Genomic DNA, 22,296 nt, shown 5'->3' with positions numbered 1-22,296 from the left:
ATCTGCATAGTAGCTATCGACACAAATCCAATAGCATCTTTACAAACTGTGTACTTGAACGAATACAATCAATATGTTCAGTTAAATATGAGTAATAGGTCATTTTTAATGGGTTAAAAGTGGTTTATGAAAGGACAAGATAGGAGCAAACTGGTAACTCATAAATTGTGCATTAAGACACTCAAATACTGCAAAAACAGAAAAGCGGAGTAGACAAGTAAGAAAGGGGGTAGACATGGAAGCAGGGAGCCACTATGTCTGAAAGTCATGTGTGCATAACTAATGCAGAGCACTCAGCTGCAGTTGGTCAATGACCGCTGCAGTACCTCCCGTATGGCCGGTATACAATCACCATGACAGGGGGTGAAGCAGTCAGCGAAGGGAGGAGCAAGAGTGATGGATAGAAAGGAGAAGAAAGACAGGAAGGGCATACTGAAGAGAGGGGCGACTGATGGTGTAACACCGAATAAAGGAAGGTGTAAAGGACATAGAGGGTAATGATATAACGAATGAGAAAGAGAAAAAAAGACAGAGTGGGTAGGGAGGAGTGTGGGGGAGCTAAGAGGAGAAAAGAGGGTAAAAGCCAGCTGTGATCTGTGTGTATGTGATGGGAGAGATAGGTGTCTAAGAGCAAATGATTTTCTTTTTACTTGTATTCCCTCTATAGGAGGAGGTCAGAGGTCATGGTCGGATAGAAAGCTGCACCTATTGGGCTGGTGGAGATGTGTTGTGTTGAAGCAAGGTCAGTGATTCCTGATAAAATGAGACAAAGGGAGGTTTGCGTAGTCACTACACCTCTCTGTACCCCAGTTTAAACTTAATGAGTCAGCACATTGATTCAACACCTGATTCAGCCTTTCAATATAGCCGGTGTATCAAACTATATGTCCACCCCATTGACCATATCTAAATTGTTATATACAGATCAGTCTTTGGCAGTGTTTCCCAAACTCTTTCTCAGGGGACACATTTAACAATAACGAAAAACAATTGTTCCTACCATTTCCACATCACCTTATATTATCTTTAAAAGGTAAACCAGACATTCCAAAGAGATACACGTTGGATACATCACAACTTTGCTTAATGCATGTGTTGTAGAAAATATACACATGTTAAATATTTTACAAAGGTAGTTAGGCTGAATTAACAGGCTCATTCTTTCTATTTCCTCTGGACAAATGCACACTGGCCTTTCATATTAGATCAATGTTATACATTGGCAAACAATAGCAGAACAAGTTGTACATTGAAGCTCCATTGTGTGGTTTAAAGGTGTACTGCAGATATAAATGTTGACTGAAAGACAATTGAAGAAATTTGGCAAATGTATTTGTCGACACTAAAAAATCTCCTGCCATGTGGGTCCCAAACCAGTCTTTGGGGATAACTGGTCTATGTTTCATTCATCCATTCATCCTTCTATCTGTTGGTTTGTAAGAGTATTGGCTGTTTGGATTGGGATTTAGGAACCATGCCATCAATAATGAAATGACCATCATACAAGCTAATTGTGTCTTTTTTTGGCTGACAAAAACACTCCTGAATAAACAGACACACAATTTACGTGCACAAATATTCTCTCTCTATCTCTCACACACACACACACACACACACACACACACACACACACACACACACACACACACACACACACACACACACACACACACACACACACACACACACACACACACACACACTTAAAATCACTCTCATCCTCTGCACTGCTGTCTCAGAAGACAACAGTTGTAACACTTCTTGTTCCAACACTGTCAGTTTATCACTTCACCATCCTCCCATCCATCTGTCATCCATTTTTTTGAGGTGATCTCAGTCAAAGACCGATGTCGTTGCCATTACCTTTGGGCTTTGTTGCATCCAGTCTGAGGATATTTTACTGTACCTTGGCAAAATCGTAATATTCTATTTGCTGGTTTGATTTCTATAAATGCCTACTCTTTTGCACTGGCATGCTTAAAACATTTTTGTGACCAACTTGTGGCAATTAATTGTGATTGAATATAAATGAGTAAAGAAAAAAAACATATATTGCACAATAACAGAGATATGTATATAACATACTAGGATCACTTGAGCAAGGAGTTTAATTTCTGATAGAGTTAATTATTTATGTTCCTCCATTACTGTACGAACTAACAAAAAATATAATAAACATCATGCCTATGAAGAGTGTTGTTACAACATATATCTGTAAACTTCATGTGAAACTATTGAGGCCGTGAAGAGTACTATGATGCACTCAGCCTGCCGATCATAGATATATCTCCTTCTGAACGTCTGGCAAATAAACTGTGTTTTGTAAATAACTACAGTAGTATTCACCCTTTTTATCCAATATGCTAAGTACTACTTAGTCACGATGAAAGATAATTTGTTTTCATGTAATAAAATTAGAACATTTGATATAGAAAAATGCCTAATTGTGCAGGGGCAACTAAATAAAGAAAATAGTTAATCTCAGGTGAAATAGGGTATCTGGATAATGAAAGCATCAACATGACAAACAAAACCACAACCAGATTAGATACAGACAAGAAAGTTAACCACAAAACTCAACAGGAAAGTCACTCTGAGGTCGCTGCAGTATGACTCAGTAGTCGAAGGCACAGTTGGACGTTAGATGTCAGAGTATCTGTGGTCGTGGCCTGGTAGGAGGAGATAGATGGGCCTAGAGGCGTAGGGTGGGTCGGTGCGGGGATCAGGAGCTGCTGCCCTATCGTGACGTTGACTGACTGACTACCAAATCACCCGTGTCATGAATCAGGACTGTCAAGCGCTCTGGAGCTGACACACACTAACTCACATAAGCACGCTGACTGGAGCGAGACACTCTTGACCTGTATGCGAATGCTGGTGCACCCAAAAAAACAGAAAAAAGATTTCACAATCACAAGAAAACACAAGGACCTTAGCGCTCGATTCATGTGCAGGCATGTCGGCTTGGACACGCACTGTGACATGCTGCATCATCCTAAGCCATGCTGCAAACAGGCGGTCGCAGAAGCCGACATATGCTCCTCACTGCAGGATGTAAAGACTCCAGCAAACAGGAGGATGCACATGTCAGCTCACTGATCGCAGAACAACAGACGTAGATCAAGTCCCAGGGCCTCCACACGAACAGTGGTCGAAAGGTGTCCAGTTCATGAGTCGTGACCTCCCTTCCTACCCACACAGTTTATTAAAAATGTTGCTCTTGAATACATGTTTTTCCTTCCAACGCAAATATAAACCGATGTTATTTTAGGAGTGAATCACAGCCTTTGCCTTTGCAGCTCTGATGGGGAAGGGAGTCCCTTCAAGATCATTCACACTCTTTCTCAGAAACAATGCCGGAGGACAGATTGACACAATGACGGAAGACTGATGAACATCAAACCAGAGCTGTTTTCTCTCTCCGTCCTTGTGACAGTGAAGAGAGTGTAAATCAAACATGCTGTGAAAATATATGTGCATGTCATACACCACAAACCAAGAAGGTGCGGTCATTTGTTTGATCACTTTCCCACCCATTTGTGTCCCTTTTAACATCTCTTCACATGCAGTTTGACATTCAGAGATACAAACACAAATCTGAACTTTCACTATAAACATATACAAATAATAATGATATTTTTCTGAGTTGGAAAATGTTGATTTGGCAACATATCGTATGTCAGACAGGATTTAAAGAGGCAGAAGCTGAGACAACAGAGGTTCAATTTAGTTTATGAGCACCAGTATGAAAAGCATTAATATAAGGAATATGTAGCAGCGATGTTTACTGTCTATCCATGTGTTTGGATATCTGTGCATATATGTGGCAGCTGCATGCTGTGTGAGCCCCGCTGAGCATGTCTGTGTCAGTGACAGCGGGTCATCACTAATCACCCAGTGGGTGCAGAGTCATAGTAGTAAGCCTCATGCCGAGAGAGGGATGGGTGCACGGAGGTGATGATGAATAACGAAGGAGCAAAAGTCACAAAGGACTAATGCAAGATGAACTAGAAGACAAGATCACAGTAGGTCATGGCTACCTCCTGCAGTTCTTGTGAGTTTACAACTACCACCATGAGTACTGCTTCTAAAAATATCAATGACACAGCAATAGATTAACAATAGCAGTGTCAAGCTGGGCCTTGCTATCCTTAAAGCACATGGGATCAAAATTCACCTTTCTCTGTTTTAAAACAGGATGTCAAATTTAGTACTTTGGTATCCGGTATTTTAAAGGTTATGACATGACGTGAAGATGACATACAGTTAATGTACATATGCTGTTAAGAAAACATAATCCCATCCCATCCAAAACCACAACAATGGCCCATCATCTTAACCTGCCAACCATAGGAGAATAATGGTATTATCCTCAGCCACAAATTGCTATTGCTGGTCTGATGGATTTCACGGGATGGTGACCACTCCCTGAGGCCGGTTGATAAAGCCGACTCCTTATGATTCAGCACTCTCTGCAGGTTCACAAGGGCCGTTTTAGACCACAAGGAGCTATTCATCAATGGGACAAACTCCAGATACCAGGGTCGGGTCCAGAGGTCCAGTAGGGGTTAACACAGAGCCCTTCCATTTAAAGCTGCACCAAGTGGCTTGTCCCCAGAGGCCAGCCAACTCCAATTTTTCCATATAGTTTAGATTAGAGAAGTGAGTCACAGGGAGAGAAGATGAGCGGAGCCAGAATACTAAATGAAGCCTGATCTGAACTCATTAACATTAAAAAAGGGCCTGTGGGCCAAAGCAGACACTTAAACTATCACAGTGACACTGACATACACAAAATGTGAGATTATGGAATCAACAAGAGCGCCATCTCTCAAAACAAGTCAACAAGACAGTAAAATAATCTTTTTGAATCTCAAAAACAACAGCTTTACATTTTCCCGGATGCATGAATCCTAATAAACCCAAAAGAGAACATACTGCTCCCTCAGTGTAAGACTCAATAAGTTCACTAAAATGCATCATGTGGCTTCGTCTGAAACACAAGCTGGGGAGCAGTGATGCAAAGTGTGTAGCAGCATGTCTATACCACATGATGTCACAAAGAGGAAGTCACTGAGCTCCTTCCAAAGCTCACGCTATAATAATCCCTATGCACCAGGGAGAGCTAAAAATATGGGCTAGACAAGCTGACACACTGCATTTGCAGAAAGCTGCACTTCGTTCAGAGCACCATCAATCATCTTCATCGGCCGTGACAGTGTGTGTGGCTGGTATTGTTTTCACCTTGTGAGTCCGTGTGTGTGTGTGTGTCATCAAGACAAAACGTGGTCCTGGAGACACCCACTGTGGACACATTTTGTAACCTGCAACGGCGTCACAGCCAATGCAAGATGCAGTCACGCAACCTTACAGGTATGTATTTGAGATCAAAATGAATGCAGAGATTGAAGATGGGCGTGGTCCAAGGAGGAGCGCCGTAAATACGAGCTGCTGCTGCTGCTTGTCTGTGCTTTGTATCAGACGTGATATTAATATACAACTGTACACAGGCATGCTTAAAATGTCCACACATAAACCTTTCATGTTATATTTGCACATGAAAGAGAATATTTTAAAAAGCTATCACGGCTTTAAAATATAGGACTTTAGCGTTGGAGCAAACACGTCACACAATAACCTCGCTTTGAGGACAATTTATGTATTAACCATTCTCTTTCTAATTAATATTTCATGTCAGAGTGAAAAGGCCCCTAAAACCATGTTGAGATATGAGACATTCTGGGAAAATACTGCGGCAGCATAATGTATCAATTTTGCCAACATGCATTGTAGAAATGATAGTACTTTTATGGCAAATGGTTTCCATTTAGTGCCAGATGCAAATAAATACAGCAAATACAGACAGCTTTCTAAAGTGATATAAAATGAACATGCTGTGTTTACAATGACGACTAATTTACAAAGAGTTGTTTTCTCCCTTTTTTCCTGAGGCGGATGAAAATTATAGTGTAATCAATCACTTGTGCGTGGTTCAGTGAGCTTGATGACTTGAATTCTGATGAAGGAGAAAAAAACCTCAACTTGCTAAGCCATAGGATTAAGGCGGTTGTTTTTAATATGTATGCTATGTGCATAATTGACAGCGGGTCTTTCGTCCTCTCACCTTGGCCTTCCCCATGGGGCCTCTGGTGCAGAGCCAGCAACACACGCTGTCACCCCGTCCGTCGCTCATCCCGCCTTAAAAACAGCCGAGTCAGACTTTCTTCGTCATTACAATCTGGCCACGATCCACAAATACTTTAGCTCGTGTGTGTTTGTATGAGTCATAGATGTGAGACAGAGATCAACAGTGTAATAACTCAAGTGTGTGTATGAGGGAGAGAGGATGTAAGAATTCCAGACACACACGCAACGAATCAATCAAGTCGGGCGTTGCAGGGATGCACGTGTCCTTCCACAGAGAAACACAAAGTGTGATACACAGGGATGCAGTAAGCCACCGCCTATAGCGTATGAGATGTGGACGTAGTGACCATGAAATCACCAATTGGTTTGTGGACTGCAGAGTCCCTTAAACTCATGTTTACAAGTATACTGAGGCAATAAATCAAGTGAGAAGTAGCGTCATTTTCGACTACTCTTTGCAACCAGAGGAGTCACCCCCTGCTGGCCGTTAGAAAGAATGCAGGTTTAAGGCACCTCTGCATTGGCTTCACTTTTTCAGAACTGAAGTTGTCGCCTGCCACTTACCCTGCATCATTATGCTACTGATCGATAGCTGGTTTGAAGTAGTCTTTTTGGTTGCCAGGGGTAACCTGACACAGATTTTTTACAACACGGAACCACCTGAGAAGCTGTCATGATTGGATGAACCACCCTTCAATCAAACTCTTACCGAAGTTAGTCTGGAGAAGAGCAAAAAACATATTTTTCATCGAGAAAAGGTCTTAAGCGCCTTTCTTTGCTTTTCATTCAATGAATATATACTATATAACTGATGCTATTGCAGCATTTAAGTAAACCTCTTTAGGAGCTGCCATTGTTGTCTCCAACAATGGGGCCAACCGGATACCACTCCATATTGCCTCATACCTAAACCACACCCATAGCCGCCGGCAGCACCTCACAGGACACTAACTATTTCAGTCACTGGCTGGACAAGATGGATTTTCGTGTGATATGCAATCCAACTATTCTCCCGTGATCTTGTGACGTGCAAGGTAAAACCAGAGGTGCTGATGTGAATTAATTATACAGTGGATCATACAGTAACAGCATGATGAGAGAATTTCTCACCAGTCACTGGCTCTGCTTCGTGCTGACTTTTGTAACAGAAGCCAACAAGAAGTAAATAGATCAGAGGATGTCAAGCCGAAGACGATTCTCCAGGGAAGACACAAAACTCTGTGTTATTCCTTTTACTGTGTGTCATTAAGTCCCTCATCGGTGCAGCAGTTCTTTTAAATACAGGGAAACTGAAGGGTTGAAATCATGATGAAACCCACATTCTCCATTCTGTACCTCCAAAGGGGTGTAACATTTCCATCTGTTCCTGTTTTCCTCATAACTGGATATCATCTAAATGCCAGAAAACATTTATGACTCACAGGCTGTGTTGGCAAAACAGTGTTAACATTTATTTATAATACTCATCCTCTTGCTCTGTGTTTAGACTGCTAATGGATGGCTGTCCTAGGGTCGATTTGTGCTACCTGATTGTTTGCTGGTTTTGCCATCATACACAAAACACCTTGTATTGCTTGCGCATGAAAAAACTGCTGATAGATCGCTGAAAAACAGGGGAAAAGGAAATTGAGCATAAGAGAAACTCACTATGATCTGTTTTGCTGTGTTGTGGTATGTTTTTTATCCCCTTGCCTGGAATCCCACATTCTTAGTTTGTCGAATAACAGGCATCGATGTTGGATCAATTAGCTGCGGTCAATAGCAGCATTGCATTAGGGAAGAGGGGAAGGAGGGGGGAGGTATAGGAACGGATGGGGGTGAAGAGGTGGAAGGATAGAGGACAGCCAGGGAAAAGGGCTTTCCAGTGAGAGAAAAATCTCCATGTCAGTTAATGACGCTCAATCTGCATACCAAGCAGGCCATTACCATCTGGTACGGTGTGATGGTGGAGCAGCACAGCAGTAAAGCACTCTGCCACATGATACAGACGCACACTGGAAAAAGGAGACTGATTGTTTCAGGGTTAAGGTTATTTTTGGGGCATTTTAGACCTATTCAAACACATTTTCAGACGTATGCATTGTGAGAATTGCTTGACTGCCTGACGATGCGTTACATTCATACTAGACCTTTAGAAGATAGAATGAGGGCGAATGCATATGTGTATTAATATCCTGGCTTTTGATATTACAGCGGCCGGCCTGACAAGTTAGTAAGTGGCCGACTCTGAAACAGCAACTACAGTGGCTAAATGATGTTGGCATTGATGCTGACGTGTTAAGGGAGTCTGTTTTGTCGGGGATTCCAGACAGAAAGCCTTTAAATCTTTTTGGAATCCTGAGTATACAGACTTTGACAGACTGTTGAGAGGAGGGTTACAGAATGTGTATGGACTCTCTTCTACATAGTGTTCTTGCTTAGTACTCTAGCTTATGTAACTAATTAACAACTTGGATACACTGTTTATGGACTTTTCCAGGCTTCTTCTTTGCAGTCATATATATCACTTTTGAGGAGACAAGCCATATGTCTGCTCCTTGGACATTTTATGGAACTTTCAACTACTTTTCCTGGCCTTCATCAGCAGATTAAGTTTGCTCAGTACTGAGCAGACCAAATAACCTAGTAGCCAACAGAAAGCTTTCCAAATTTGGAGAGCTCGAAATATGATTTTAGGATCAACAACGGACACATAACACAGTGCTGACACACAGTGGGCTTCATTGTGAAAACTTGTACTAATGGCATGGCAGACTTTGGGGGCATAAGGGCCGAATGTATCACATCCTCAATTTTCTATATTACTGCACATGGCTACTTTTTTCGTCAATTAATTCAAGCCGTCAGAAAAAAAAATCGATACTCCCTTTATATTTTGAAAGTACCTTCAAAAACTTCAACAGTCTATAATATAAATAATGCCTCTTTTCAATACCTCTGTCTCTGTGACCGACCTCAGTACATATGCATTACAAAAACAAAACAAACGAAAAACAACAGAAATTGGGATTTTCACATAGCAGCTCCCAGACAGGCTACATTCTTAACTCCCCATGGCATTTTCACTGCATAAATTAGCCTAGCAGCTAGCAGACTTTTCCGTACTCATTACATTACATTACATTACAGTCATTTAGCAGACGCTTTTATCCAAAGCGACTTACAATCAGTAGTATGTTACATATCATTCACCCATTCACACACTGATGACAGGCTACCATGCAAGGTGCCACCATCAGACTCTAACTAACATTCATCATCCAGTCCACACCGATGGCAAGCCTTCGGGAGCAACTTGGGGTTAAGTGTCTTGCCCAAGGACACATCGACTGCCGAAGCCGGGTATCGAACCACCGACCCTCTGATTGGAGAACTACCTTGCTCTCCACTACGCCTCATAGCTCTTCTACTCTTAATTAAGTCATGCATCTCCCAACAGAACAACACGGGTGAATTTCCCCCTCCAAGCACGGTTTCTCAGCCCAACATTGTTGAAACAGGGCGGCCTATATTGGTACAACAAGCTAGCAGCCTGCTGAGTGCCGTCTCTCAGCTTAATACAAACGGGTTAATGTCAGAGCAGTTAATAAAGGAAATCAAATAATATTTGTTGTCTGTGAACATTTTACTGATGCGTTCAATACCAAATTTTCCCCTTTTGCTGGTTATGTTGGTTAATAATTGTAATCCTAGCAACATTATGTTTTATTCAAACTGTACAGTGTTGCTTATTATTAGTATATAAACTAAATTTCGCATATCATTTTGGAGCTGTGATTATTTACTTCAACACATAAACATGACAAACGAAAATGACACAATAAGAAATTTCAATAAATAATATAACAGTGCTGCTTCCGTGCTCCTCCCATTAAAAATCAGAAGGGCTAAATGTGATAAACACAAGAGGCATGAAAAACAAGGAGAGAGTTAATGAGACGGGATAAATGAGGGAGGTAGAAAGAGAGAGAGAGAGGGGTGGGGGAGAAGGAAAAAGACAGGAGAGAAAGATGGCAGGAGCAGAGAGATATAGACCGGGAAGAGCAAAGAGACAGAGAGATAGCTGGCAGAGAAAAAGTGCAGAGGGCGTGGTGAAAGAACAAATAGTTGCTTCACTTTCTCTCCGACCATCTAGAGTTTAAAATTGAATTAGCGATGAAGTATTTATACAAGTGCAATGTGCAGTTTCCAACTCAATGCTTCTGTGCAGTAGACGGCAGAGGAGGAGAGTGCAGGGAGACACACAGCACTGTTAATTGGTTTTCTACATACATGTCATGGGCATAAAGACAAACTCACCACCAGAAACAGCCAACAACAGATCACACCCACGGAGGAAACAAGTAGCAGAGGGATTTGGAGTCGATTGAAACACCCAGTTTTGGGTTGCTCATAGTGTTCTCCCCTTGCTGTCGTGTTCCCAGCCGTCGATGAGTGCTGATGCATGCTCTGCAGAGGGTGTGAAGTGATACCAGTGAATGAATGGCAGCTGGTTCTGGCAAGGATGTTAGCAAAAACGCTGATGTAGGTTTTGACATTTCAGAAGTTACACAACTTAAAAACCGAAGCTGGTATTCCTCTTTAAGCCAATAACTTTGAATTTTTTACAGGATGTGTGTGTGTGTGTGTGTGTGTGTGTGTGTGTGTGTGTGTGTGTGTGTGTGTGTGTGTGTGTGTGTGTGTGTGTGTGTGTGTGTGTGTGTGTGTGTGTGTGTGTGTGTGTGTGTGTGTGTGTGTGTGTGTGTGCGTGTGTGTGTGTGTGTGCCCTGTCCACCATCATAGATTAGTTACTGAGTGATTAGCCTGAAGAGAGAAGAGCCATTACATCTGCCATCAAGGAGCAATCCCAGTGACGCATGACACCCTTCTCATGGATGATCATATACACACACACACACACACACACACACACACACACACACACACACACACACACACACACACACACACACACACACACACACACACACACACACACACACACACACAAAACTAATTAAACCACCTACACACGTGAATGCCTCAATGGGTGAAATAAAGGTGACACCACTTGTCAAAGAGCACTTACCTCCATTGCATCAATTAATTAGCATTTTTCAATCATAGCGTTTCAATCCCCTTTAAGTCACATTATCTGCTACATGGGGGACGTCACCATTCCGTGAAGGTAACAGTCATACACGGTATGACTTGTTCTTAGCATCCCTTCCACAGATTTTTGACTTGCAGTCTTGCTTAGTTCTCTTTCTCTTCTTTGTAAAAAAAAGCGTATACATAATCTAGCAAGTAGCCATCAACAAAAGAATGTGTGCTAAGTGTAAAAAAAAAAGTTGCTTGAGAGGTGTTGATTAGAAAACAAATACAGTAAGTGAATCAAATCCACACCTCTGAAACCGTGTCAACCCAAACTGTAAACAATACAATCTTCAAAGAGTTATTATTTCTTACAGGGCAATATATTAAATTGCATAATGGTATGGGTGACTTTGTTATTCAGATTTGTTCACTTCCTAAGATCAATCTCCACTCACTCAGGAGTATCTGATATATAGTTGCACTACATTTTCAATCCGTTCAATATGTATACAATCATAAGGACAGCCAATGACAGGATGAATGTGCAACAAAAAATGAAAATATCTCACAGCATATTGTGACCACTAGGGCTGGGACGATATATACTAATCTCCTATTTAAACTATCAGGACGATTCAATATTACAAATTATTGTGACTTTTGTTTCCTATTTTAATTCTAGACTATGGGGAAAAGATGAATCATACACTTCTAGATACCTTTACTTTGGAAAATGTCGAACTTGATAAAGCAAAATTGTTTGATTTTCAGCCTGTCTGTAGTCCTGAAATAAAATATATCAACCATTGTCAGGAACTACGGAGCAGTGTGTTTCTTTCTTGCAACTAATATGTTGTCACCAAATTCAACACAAAAGCAGTAACATCCTACCACCTCAGCATAGACTAAAATGAAGCAACTGAATTTGAATTACATTGATTAAAGCATTAAAAAATCAATTGCGATACCTCAGTAAATACATTTTTCCATCCCTATTATCCTGTATATGTAATCCTTGATTTTTGATCATGCTTTATGTCCATTAGCCGGCATACGTAATGCAAAATGTGTTTAGGCCAGCAGAGGAAAGTGATGGAGTCAGGGTGTGCCTGAGAGCCGCTGCTTCAGTGCATTAGTGGGTTTCTGCAGGCCACATGATCCATGTAGACCTTGAGGAGCACTAAATCCATTACATAATGCCCAGCTCCTGCTCTAAGTGTGTGTGTGTGTGTGTGTGTGTGTGGTCTTTGTGGGAATATCAGTGTGTGTGGTATTGTGCCAGTCCGTATCACTTTCACTTTCCCTCTAATGATTCTTAGGAATTAACGGCCCTCTGATACTGATTTGCTAATGACCTGTGATACCCCAACTTAATACCACTGTATGTAGGTCAATTCTAGGGCTGTAATGGTTTCTGTAGTTTTCGCTGAACTGTCACTGTAGGAGGGGGTCCTGGTCTGGTGCATGCAACCGTATGCAGAATACACGGTATGAAGATTTATGCACATAATGCTGAACCAAAGCTCACAAGCTGGAGTTCCACCCCGGAAACTTTGAGCCGTACACCGTTAGTAAAATATGCAAATTTCATAACATAAAATATTGTTTTTAGGATACTAGGTATCCAGCAAGATGATTTTGTCTTTGAGACTCCCACAAAAAAAAAGTATCCTCATGCATTTGGATATTTTCCCCCTCTTTACTGAACTCGCACCAAACGACTCCTAATCCATGGGAAGAACTGAACCGTGCCCCAATAAAGTTCTGTAAATAAGATGTGTTTTTTAACTGTACTGTATATTTAAGATGTCCCTTTTCAATGTGAAATGGAGCAGCTTGGGATGCAAGAATACCACTCCATTTAATTGTGCAATCCTTGCATAATGAAAATAATATATCCTTTAATCAGTAGGACAAATCTATAGAAAAGCTGACTAACTCATGGTTTTTTTTATCTTCAGAGGGACTATGATTTGAAAAGAAACTCAGCATCCACTAACCATGGACTGTGTGACCATGGACAGCAGTTTGAAACAAGCTTTTTTTTTCTCATTTCGGCATTTCATGTCAATCTGTGCAGCAAGTTCGATGTCTCATCGGGGGCATGCTTCATCATCCCACCACGTGCGGTGTCACACCGTAATCACCATGGTAACATCAGTCACTTCTGACGGCCTGCATGCTGACCCCAGGGGCATAATAAACTTTGCCAAAAGATTTACTGCTGTTGCCCCTGCCTCTGCGTGCCAGGGCTTCACATTGGTTGGCCTTGCTAACAATGCTGATGGATGCTCTGACTAACAGGTACAGGCTAGGCAGATGAGCTGTGACACTTGAGGAACTCAATGACTGCACATTAATCTAATGGGCCATCTGCACGGTGACTCTATGACTACGTCGACTGTCGTCTGTGTTGCAAAACATTACCAAAACTAGTAAAAAAGTGCATATAGATTTAATGCAAAAGGGACACATACAATTATGATTTTAGCCTCCCATCTGAATTTGAGTTCAAAAGGTGGCAGCTAATGTCCCAAACTTAGAAAAACACAAAACTACAGTTTAGGTAATGGCTGGTCTCTCTAAATGCCACAATAAACCGTAAAACCCGAATTCTCTAAATATCCAGTTACATACATATACTCAAACTTTCTTCAATTGTTTATCAAAAAACGTAAAAAAATAAAAAAAACTCTTCATGCAATAAATGTAAGCTTGTCGAATTGGGGCTGAATAATTGTTACAAATTATATAAGATTAGATAAGGATTTTAAGCCTGATGCTTTTTATTTTGTCCATATACACAAATGTATCAGAACTGCAGGTTCAGAGCCAGAAAGGGTACCAAAGTTTTGCATAAACGGAGCAAAGTGACTTTCCTTATATCCATCAAAGGTGTCTGACAAGGCATGCTTATCTACAATCACTTTGATCTCCAGATCAAAATGTGTGTCAGAGTCGAGTCCTAGATAAGCCCTCAGAGAGGTCTGATAAATATCGGCCATCATGCTTCTATTCTGGAATCTTCCTGTGTTGTATGAGCAGGTACGGATCCGGGGCAACATCAGATACAGTATCAGAGCAGGTGCTCAGCAAGCACATAGCAGTGGTGTGTAGAGGGACGATTAGCTCCTATGTTCAGTGTAATGCTAGGCTGGCAGGTAAATATAGCCTGTGGCTGCTTCGAGCTGGGCTGAGTGCTACTCTGCTCTGCTTGACCTTGGCTCATCTGATGAAAATGCACCAGCCCTAAATACTAAGCTGCCTCTTGCTGTAGTCCGCCCATAAACATGCGTATCATGTCTTTTATTATGAAGTTTTTCGAGAATTGAATGTAAAAGCTTTCACTAAAAACCTGCAGCACCTGAAATCGTACATGTAAAATAGCATATGATGTAAAACCATTAAGTCATACTTGTCTTATATTACAGCAGCAATACAGAGAGGATCATTTGTTTAGCTGTACAATTCTATGTTACTACTATCATTAACCCTGCATGCAAACATTTTCAGAAGACAAACTCTGGTAAAGCCAGTGTACTCTACCTGTCCAGCACCAAATGACAGAAAGATAAAAAAAATAGCAGCTATCTGGAAGGCATATTTCACATCTAGCCTGCAAAAGACAAAAAAAAAACATTCACAGTGTGTGGTGACCAAAACCGAGCTAAAAGGGCAGTGGAAATTTTGAATTACATTTGAACATAAGCTAACATGTTAGCTATAAAACCTATCGAGTATGGATTTGTCAACTTTTTTGAAAACAATGTTTAAATGCAGTTTAGACTAAAGCGCACGAAGTAACATAGGGTGAGTTTGACATTTGCGCTGGGGGGGGCAACATTTTTTAACTAACGTCAGTACACAATCCAACTATCAAGTGGAGTGTTCATCATAAGAACATGTTGCCATGGTTGCAATAAAGCCAAAGAGCACAGTGCATCAAATCAGTTTCTGACCACCTTATCCTATTTCACCCATAGGCTAACAGAGGGTATTTGTATTTCACTCATTAACGCACACAACTGAAGCGCACTGATAGCTATAAAGTTGAAGTCTGTTAAAAGTTAAATATTTTTAATAATCATAACAATATAGGCCTATGGATTATTACAAAACCAAACATAATACAAACATTTTACTTTAGCAATAATTAGGCCTACACAACACTCATAACCAAGGTAAGTGAACTCATAAAGGACCTGCCTCCTTGCAAAATCCACCTATGCTGAGTATTGACCGCAATATTTGGAAAAAAAAGAATAAATGAGTACATACATACAGGCTCACGCACATCTTTATACACAAATTCACAGGCGAACCAAATAAAATCCACAAGGAAGGACAAATGGGATACATTAGTCCCTTGGATTCTAGGACACGTCCTTAAGAGCCCCACTGTCATGGGACCAAGTAAACATATTTCATTTCCTCCCCCTCCCCACTCAAATACACAGTGAATCAAAGTATTCTTTTCATACCACCTCGTTCTTCGAATCTGGGACAGCATACAATACTGTATTCAAACACAGTAGACTGGCAACCAACTGCAATGGTTTGATATTTAGTTTGAAAAGAAAAGGAGCTGAAACCTTCAAAGACAGCAGCTGAGTAGAAAGTGATAGTCTTTTATCAGAGCGGCCCTGTGTACCCTAAAAAGCTAGAAAGCTGTCACATAGAAAACATATAAAGATTTGTCATGTGACTGAGGAGGACAATACATTATGCTTCTGGGCTTCTTGTAGTTTTAAATTGTCTGCCCTGAAGTAAATCAATTTAAATCTAAATCCATGCAGTTCAAAGTGGTCACAAGTGTAAGGTTTGGTACTTCTGCAATATCACAAACTATCTCAATGATCTGTCACTTTGCATCCAAAGCTCTAAAAATAGAAGATTATTTTCCCTTTGTCTAAAATATATTTGGAATTATATGTTTATGCAATTGATACCACTTTTAATTTCCAAAGCTAGGCTTTAAAACAAATTCCTGTCCTTGTCCCATGTATTGTTTTGTGTGAGGATAAAAAAGGGCAGAGAGGCAAAAAAGAGAGAGAGAGAGAGAGAGACAAAAGAGGGTTTTTGGCTAATTGGGGTTGAGCATCCATAAGGTTGCATAAAAGTAGAATGAGATACCCTGAAGCAATGCTTTTGCACTCGCATGCACACATGAAAACATAAGTATTGAGAATACGAGCAATACATGTTCACAAAAAGCACACGCTATCCATTAGCAGATCTTTGGATCCATTGTCATAAGTGCAGCCCTGGAGGAAACAGGAGAATGTACAGGCCAAAGGAGCCTCCCGCTGAGGCACCACAATAAAAGGTTTCATGTCCCAGATTCGTCTCTCCCATTGGCTACAGAGAACTGGAAGTGAACCCAAACAATCACTAGTGCAACTTGAACGTGACCAAGCATTTTCATGTACTTCTTCATTCACATTATTCCAATCTTATTATATATTAACATTTATTTATTAGTATTTATTATTTGACTGTAAAAAGCATTGATTTACAATTCAGATTTACCAGCCTGTTGCCGCAATTCATAAGACCAAATCTTCACAAGCATTTGTAAACGTTAAACTTTAAATGATGTTGTATTCATAGTAGACATTTAAGATTCCAACTTCTCATCAGTATCTTGAGTTGGCCATCACTTTCACCATTTAATATGACAAATGTTGTCTGCTGCAGATCCCATCAGCTGTCACTAATTAATGAATAACTTGATAACAGGCCAAATTACATTTGTCTGTGGTCTGGTTAAAGTGCTCTCTGCAAGCTGGTGTCTGTGTTCAGCCAAAGATAGTTTGTGAGGAAAGAAGCTTCACTCCATTCCACCATGGTGCAACCATGAAGGCTTCTGCAGTCCCAACAACTCACAGAGAGGGACACTTCTTCTCTCTAGATGACTGCGTCACGCCAATTTCTTAAGGAGCTGCAGTAATGCAGTTATATCTGATTTCATTTCATATTAATCATTTGAGCTGATCAATTTAATCGTTTTGAACCAGGACTTCCAGTATGTTGATGAATACGCTTGTGAAATGGGTTTGCAGTGTACAGCTGTTATTTCAATGTGTCCGATACATATTTCAACAAATAAATCACATTGGACTCGTTACAATCAGATACCCAAGGCTCAGGACTCAGATCAGGATCAGGGCCAATAGAACCAGATCGGGACATCCCTTATTCATAGCAACATATCAATGCCAATCATTGGACTGTTGTGACTGGTAAATAGTAAACAAACACCAGAGATCAATGATGTATTGTCAGAAAGGGTCCCATAGTGGTCGGGCTACAGCCAGTGAGGCAAGAATACTTACTGTCAATGCAACCAGGCATTGATTTCCACAGTTTAACAATTCCACATCTGACACAATGCATTACATATAGCTTTGATTCTATAATGAGCAATAACAAGCATTTCTTTATTGTTCTGAGTAGAAAATATTAATTTAAACAAACAATGTATCTGCACACAAGTACATCCACCGTTATCTTGTTCTTCCAATCAGGTCTGATCACTGCCTCCCTTCCCAGCATGGCACTACTTACATTTACTACCTATATGAGTGAGGAACAACAGTAAAGATAAGGAGAATCAGAAGTAGATGACAAAGGTTGTTTGTTTATCTACTCCTAACCTATGACTGCATGGCAGCTGCATGGCACGCACCTTAACCGGCAGAGCTAGCAGATTGCCCCTGCACTTTCTTTTCAGAGTCCCTAACTGCATTACTGTCCATTCTATCCAGAGTTATGATGGGATCTCTCTTGGCACTTTAGTGGATGACCTTTGTGCAAAGGGAGGAGTGGGGAAGAGAGATACCATGCTGCCGAGTTTGATTTACATCCAATGGAGCTAATTAACATCCCCAAGAACATTAAGACCTGCCTGTGCCTCATCTTTCCCTCTCCGGCTCTTTGACTCGCTTCCTCACTCTTTCTGGGAGCATAGCACCAATCAACTTTGGGAGGAAAGATAGATTCAGAGAGGGATACACAGGGAGCAGAGGCACAGCGTGACGTGGTTGATGATTGAGGTGAGAGTGAGGGAGAAAGGCCACTCAGACAGAAGCAGTGAGGCAGAGATGGGTTTATTTTGATATAACCTCTTCCTTATTGCTGCATCAAATGTGCCTTAAGCTTCGAAATCAATGGATGACAATATGGACACTGAACACTGAGAGTCTACATAATAACAATGATATAAATAGATGAGAGTTCTTGCTGACTAATACTTGAAAATCAAATAACAACTCTATAGTACTAAATAGCAGGAGCTCATTCGTTTTGGCCACTTCCATGGCCTTAAAGGGCACGAAGGAAACTGTTAAATAGTTGTCATTCTTTATATTATTTTACGAACTTAGTTATTGTGCTTGGGTTTGCATATTTTACACTAAAGAGAAGCCAAAGCAAAAAAAGACATTTGAGATGGAAAATTGGTATTAATCAAATGACCATTAATGAAATCTTAAACATAACAGCTTGATTGATTTGTGGACCGTGAAATAAACTTGCAGTGCGGTAATGAAGCTGGCTTTCACAAATCAAATGATATCAACTGAAGGGTAAAATAGCGGTAATATTCTTGATTCCATTTGGCTTGTAGTGTCTGACACTTGGTTTTCCCCAACCACCACCATCCAGTACCAGTGTGTTCATTGTCTGTCTGAGACGGATATAAATGTCTCAGGTGTTCACACACCTGTCGTAACAAATTTCCACAACTATCCATAACGCAAAGTTGTTATTACTGCCTAATCATATTTACTATTCAAACTCAAGTCAACCTTGTTGTAGTTGCCAAAAGCAAACTCTTTCATAACCTTGATAGAAACATGCTATGTCCGTCAAAAGAATAACAATACCAATACCAGTACACTTACAGTGATACCGATACCAGTAGTGTAATTCATATAATACCTTTATTTTCTTCATTCGGTAGCAATTATGTGAATGGAAGTATTCAGTAGCATATAGTGCCACCACCATATGTAATTTATTAAGAAGCCACAGGCATGTAGTATAGCCATACTCTGAACATTTGATGGCCTCTCAGCAGGCTGAACTACCAACACCGTTTCCCTACAACTTGGTATTGGGTTACTTTGGTCAAGTACCAATTCCCAGCCATAAATGTAATCCGATGTATGATGTAGTTACGTAATCTTAAGAAATTGGTGTCCACACAATGAAATCTTAATTTTTGTCCCATTTGAAGAAGGATTTGGCTAATTTTTTTATCAGATTTCACGTATTGTTCTATATTAAAAAATATTTCCAAAAAGTATGATTTTACTAGGATGTAAAATTTTTATAGAAATGTGTTAAGAATATCTGAGGATAGTGCATGAGGGACATTAAAGAGGACTTATTTTGCTAACAATATACAGCTAACACAAGTGATTCTTTGTTTCTATCAAAAAAAATAACACCTAACTTCATCGGCACATTTTCATCCCAGTTTGCCAGGTTCATCGTCAAAATATAAACCAGCAATAATAAAATGTCTGATCAGAGACTTACTAAAAAGATATTTCATAGGGACATTTTGCATGGCCATCCCTGGGCTAAGGGTTTGAAATCTCTGTTTAATGTGACCGATTTGTCATTCATTTTCCAGAACAGGTTACTTTGTAATATTCAGGAGATTAGGACCAAACTGTTTCCTATGCATAGAGAAAAATGGTCTGTTGATATATGGTGTAAACAAAAGCTACGAACTTATTGTCTCATAAAGAAGTATAATGCAGAACTTTATGTTACGTACAACTTCAACAATAGACAAAGATCCCTATGTGCACAGTTACGCTCAGGAACATTAACACTAGCCCTAGAGATCGGTAGGTTTCATTCCACTCCAGAGGAGGACACAATCTGTTTGTTGTGTGAGCTCGGGGAAATTGAGAATTAGATGCACTTTTTGTTTTATTGTCCTTTGTACGAGGTCATAAGGGATGAACTCTTTAGTAAAATGACTTCCATTTATGTTGAATTCTTTTGGCTGGATGACAATGAAAAACTGGAGTTGTGCTTCAGGAAATTAACCTTCTTTGTAGCAGATTTTATTTGCCAGGCCTGGGAGAGAAGGCAGAATGTTTTGTTTAGGATCGAGCAGTGAAGTAACCTGTCTTATAAACCCATGAGGGTTGGGCACGTTATGTGCATGACACAAAAATAAAGATATCTATCTATCTATCTATCTATCTATCTATCTATCTATCTATCTATCTATCTATCTATCTATCTATCTATCTATCTATCTATCTATCTATAATACTGCCAAAAGCATTCTGCAAGTCCTAGCAAACATTTAGCAAACCACACCACAAACAATCTGTTTTATGTTGAATGATTATTAAATACAGAAGAGGAATTACACTCCAGGAGCTCCCAAGCTCTCTGCAGATTCCTTTTTATGAGTCGTTTGTGTTTCTGTCTTTCAGACAAATACTTGCATTCACCTAATTTCACACACACACACGAACACAAAACGTTTTTTAAAATCTGTTAAACAAGTACCTTACACAATAGAATATGTATCATTTCAGTGCTGCCAAGCATGAGCAGAAGGCGGCACAACCCCAATATAACCCACACCTAAAGGCACAACCAGAGTGGGAGAGTGCAGGGGAGAAGTGAGACGGAAGCGTGAATGAGAGAGAATCTCATGCCTACGGGATGATTTTCTGCGTGTCTAGTTTATGACAACAAATTTAAATGTTACACAACAAATATTACTAGCAACAAATATGATATCATTAGCTTAGGATTCCTAATGAAACAATACGTGTAGCACAAACATTACCCCTAAAAAAAGATGCGTTGAAATTGTATCTATTATTAGAGGGTACCTCCATCTTCCCCCTCCATTTTACATCTTCCCCAATGAAAGAAAAAAAAACTGTAATATGGGGGAAGACACCAAATCTAAGACTAACACAGCTTCGTGGAAAATAAACGGAGCATGCAGAGCATGTTAATGGTGAAGGGATTATATGCATACAGATACATGTAAGTGCAGTGCACTGCTGCATTCATATGAATGAGATGCACCCATGTAAGGCTGAATCCCCCCAAAATGCTTGTGAAATAGAACTGACATCAGCACTACCTGGTATTTAACCAACAGCCTATACTGGTCCTGATCATCACCAGCCTTCCCCCGTAGCTGTGCATGTGTCACCAAGCAAACACAACCTGTGCCAGAGCATATGTGCTTGACTGGTTAGCCCACACACACACACACACACACACACACACACACACACACACACACACACACACCAGCTGAGGCCGCAACACCAACTGTGTAATTATACATGTGTAATTGCATCCTTACCAATCTTGCACAATAGATGGAGAGAGAGAGAGAGAGAGAGAGAGAGAGAGAGAGAGAGAGAGAGAGATCCCAGGAGAGATAGATAAAGGCAGGTAGAGGTGTAAAGATGGATTTAAGACCCCCCCCCCCCCCCCCCCCGTCTCTGGAGACAGCCAGCCATACCTTGCGCCTGCGATCCCTGGACCGATTTCTCTTTTTGATCTTTTCCTCCTCCTTCTCCCGCTGCTCCTGGGCGGCGGCCTCTGCGAGGTCCTTGGTCTTACGGAGCTGCTTGGCGGCTTGCGCCATGGTGCCTCTGCTACTGGTGCTACTGGTGCTACTGGTGCTCTAGTCGGCGTCGCTCCAGCCCACCTCACCAAGTGTTTCCTCTCCCCGTGTCCCTCTGTCCCTGTCCCCCCGTCACTCACTTCCTCCTCTCTGGTGGCCACCACGACATGTGTGCAAATAAGGCAGGCAGTGGAGACGTCTGTGTCCGGATATTTCTGTGTGCGGATGGATGATGCTGATGCTCCGGCAGCTCACAAGACAGCCTCCAGCAGCCACAAAGAAGGATGCTACAGCTAGTGGTGCTGATGCTGCTGCCTGTGCCACGGCTGCTACTCATCCAGTCAGCTTGCACTGCGCCGAATTGGCTCCCACCCCCCCCCCCTTCTTTCTATCCTACCTTCCTCCCTCCTCTCCTCTCCTCTCCTCTCTCTCTCTCTCTCTCTCTC

The 22,296-nt window shown here is 40.9% G+C and overlaps 1 protein-coding gene across 1 annotated transcript in view; it reads right to left on the bottom strand.

Annotated features, from left to right (window-relative positions):
- LOC129102170 (ankyrin-1-like) overlaps nt 1-21,871 on the bottom strand; it is a 67,979-nt gene extending 46,108 nt beyond the window's left edge. Inside the window, 1 exon segment of the mRNA XM_054612182.1 lies at nt 21,746-21,871. Coding sequence (XP_054468157.1) covers nt 21,746-21,871 — 126 coding nt within the window.
- Between the last annotated feature and the right edge of the window lie 425 nt (nt 21,872-22,296).

Source organism: Anoplopoma fimbria, chromosome 14 (genome assembly GCF_027596085.1).
Source record: "Anoplopoma fimbria isolate UVic2021 breed Golden Eagle Sablefish chromosome 14, Afim_UVic_2022, whole genome shotgun sequence".
In the NCBI taxonomy this organism is placed as follows: Eukaryota; Metazoa; Chordata; class Actinopteri; order Perciformes; family Anoplopomatidae; genus Anoplopoma; species Anoplopoma fimbria.
This window is presented reverse-complemented; position numbering and strand designations above follow the sequence as displayed.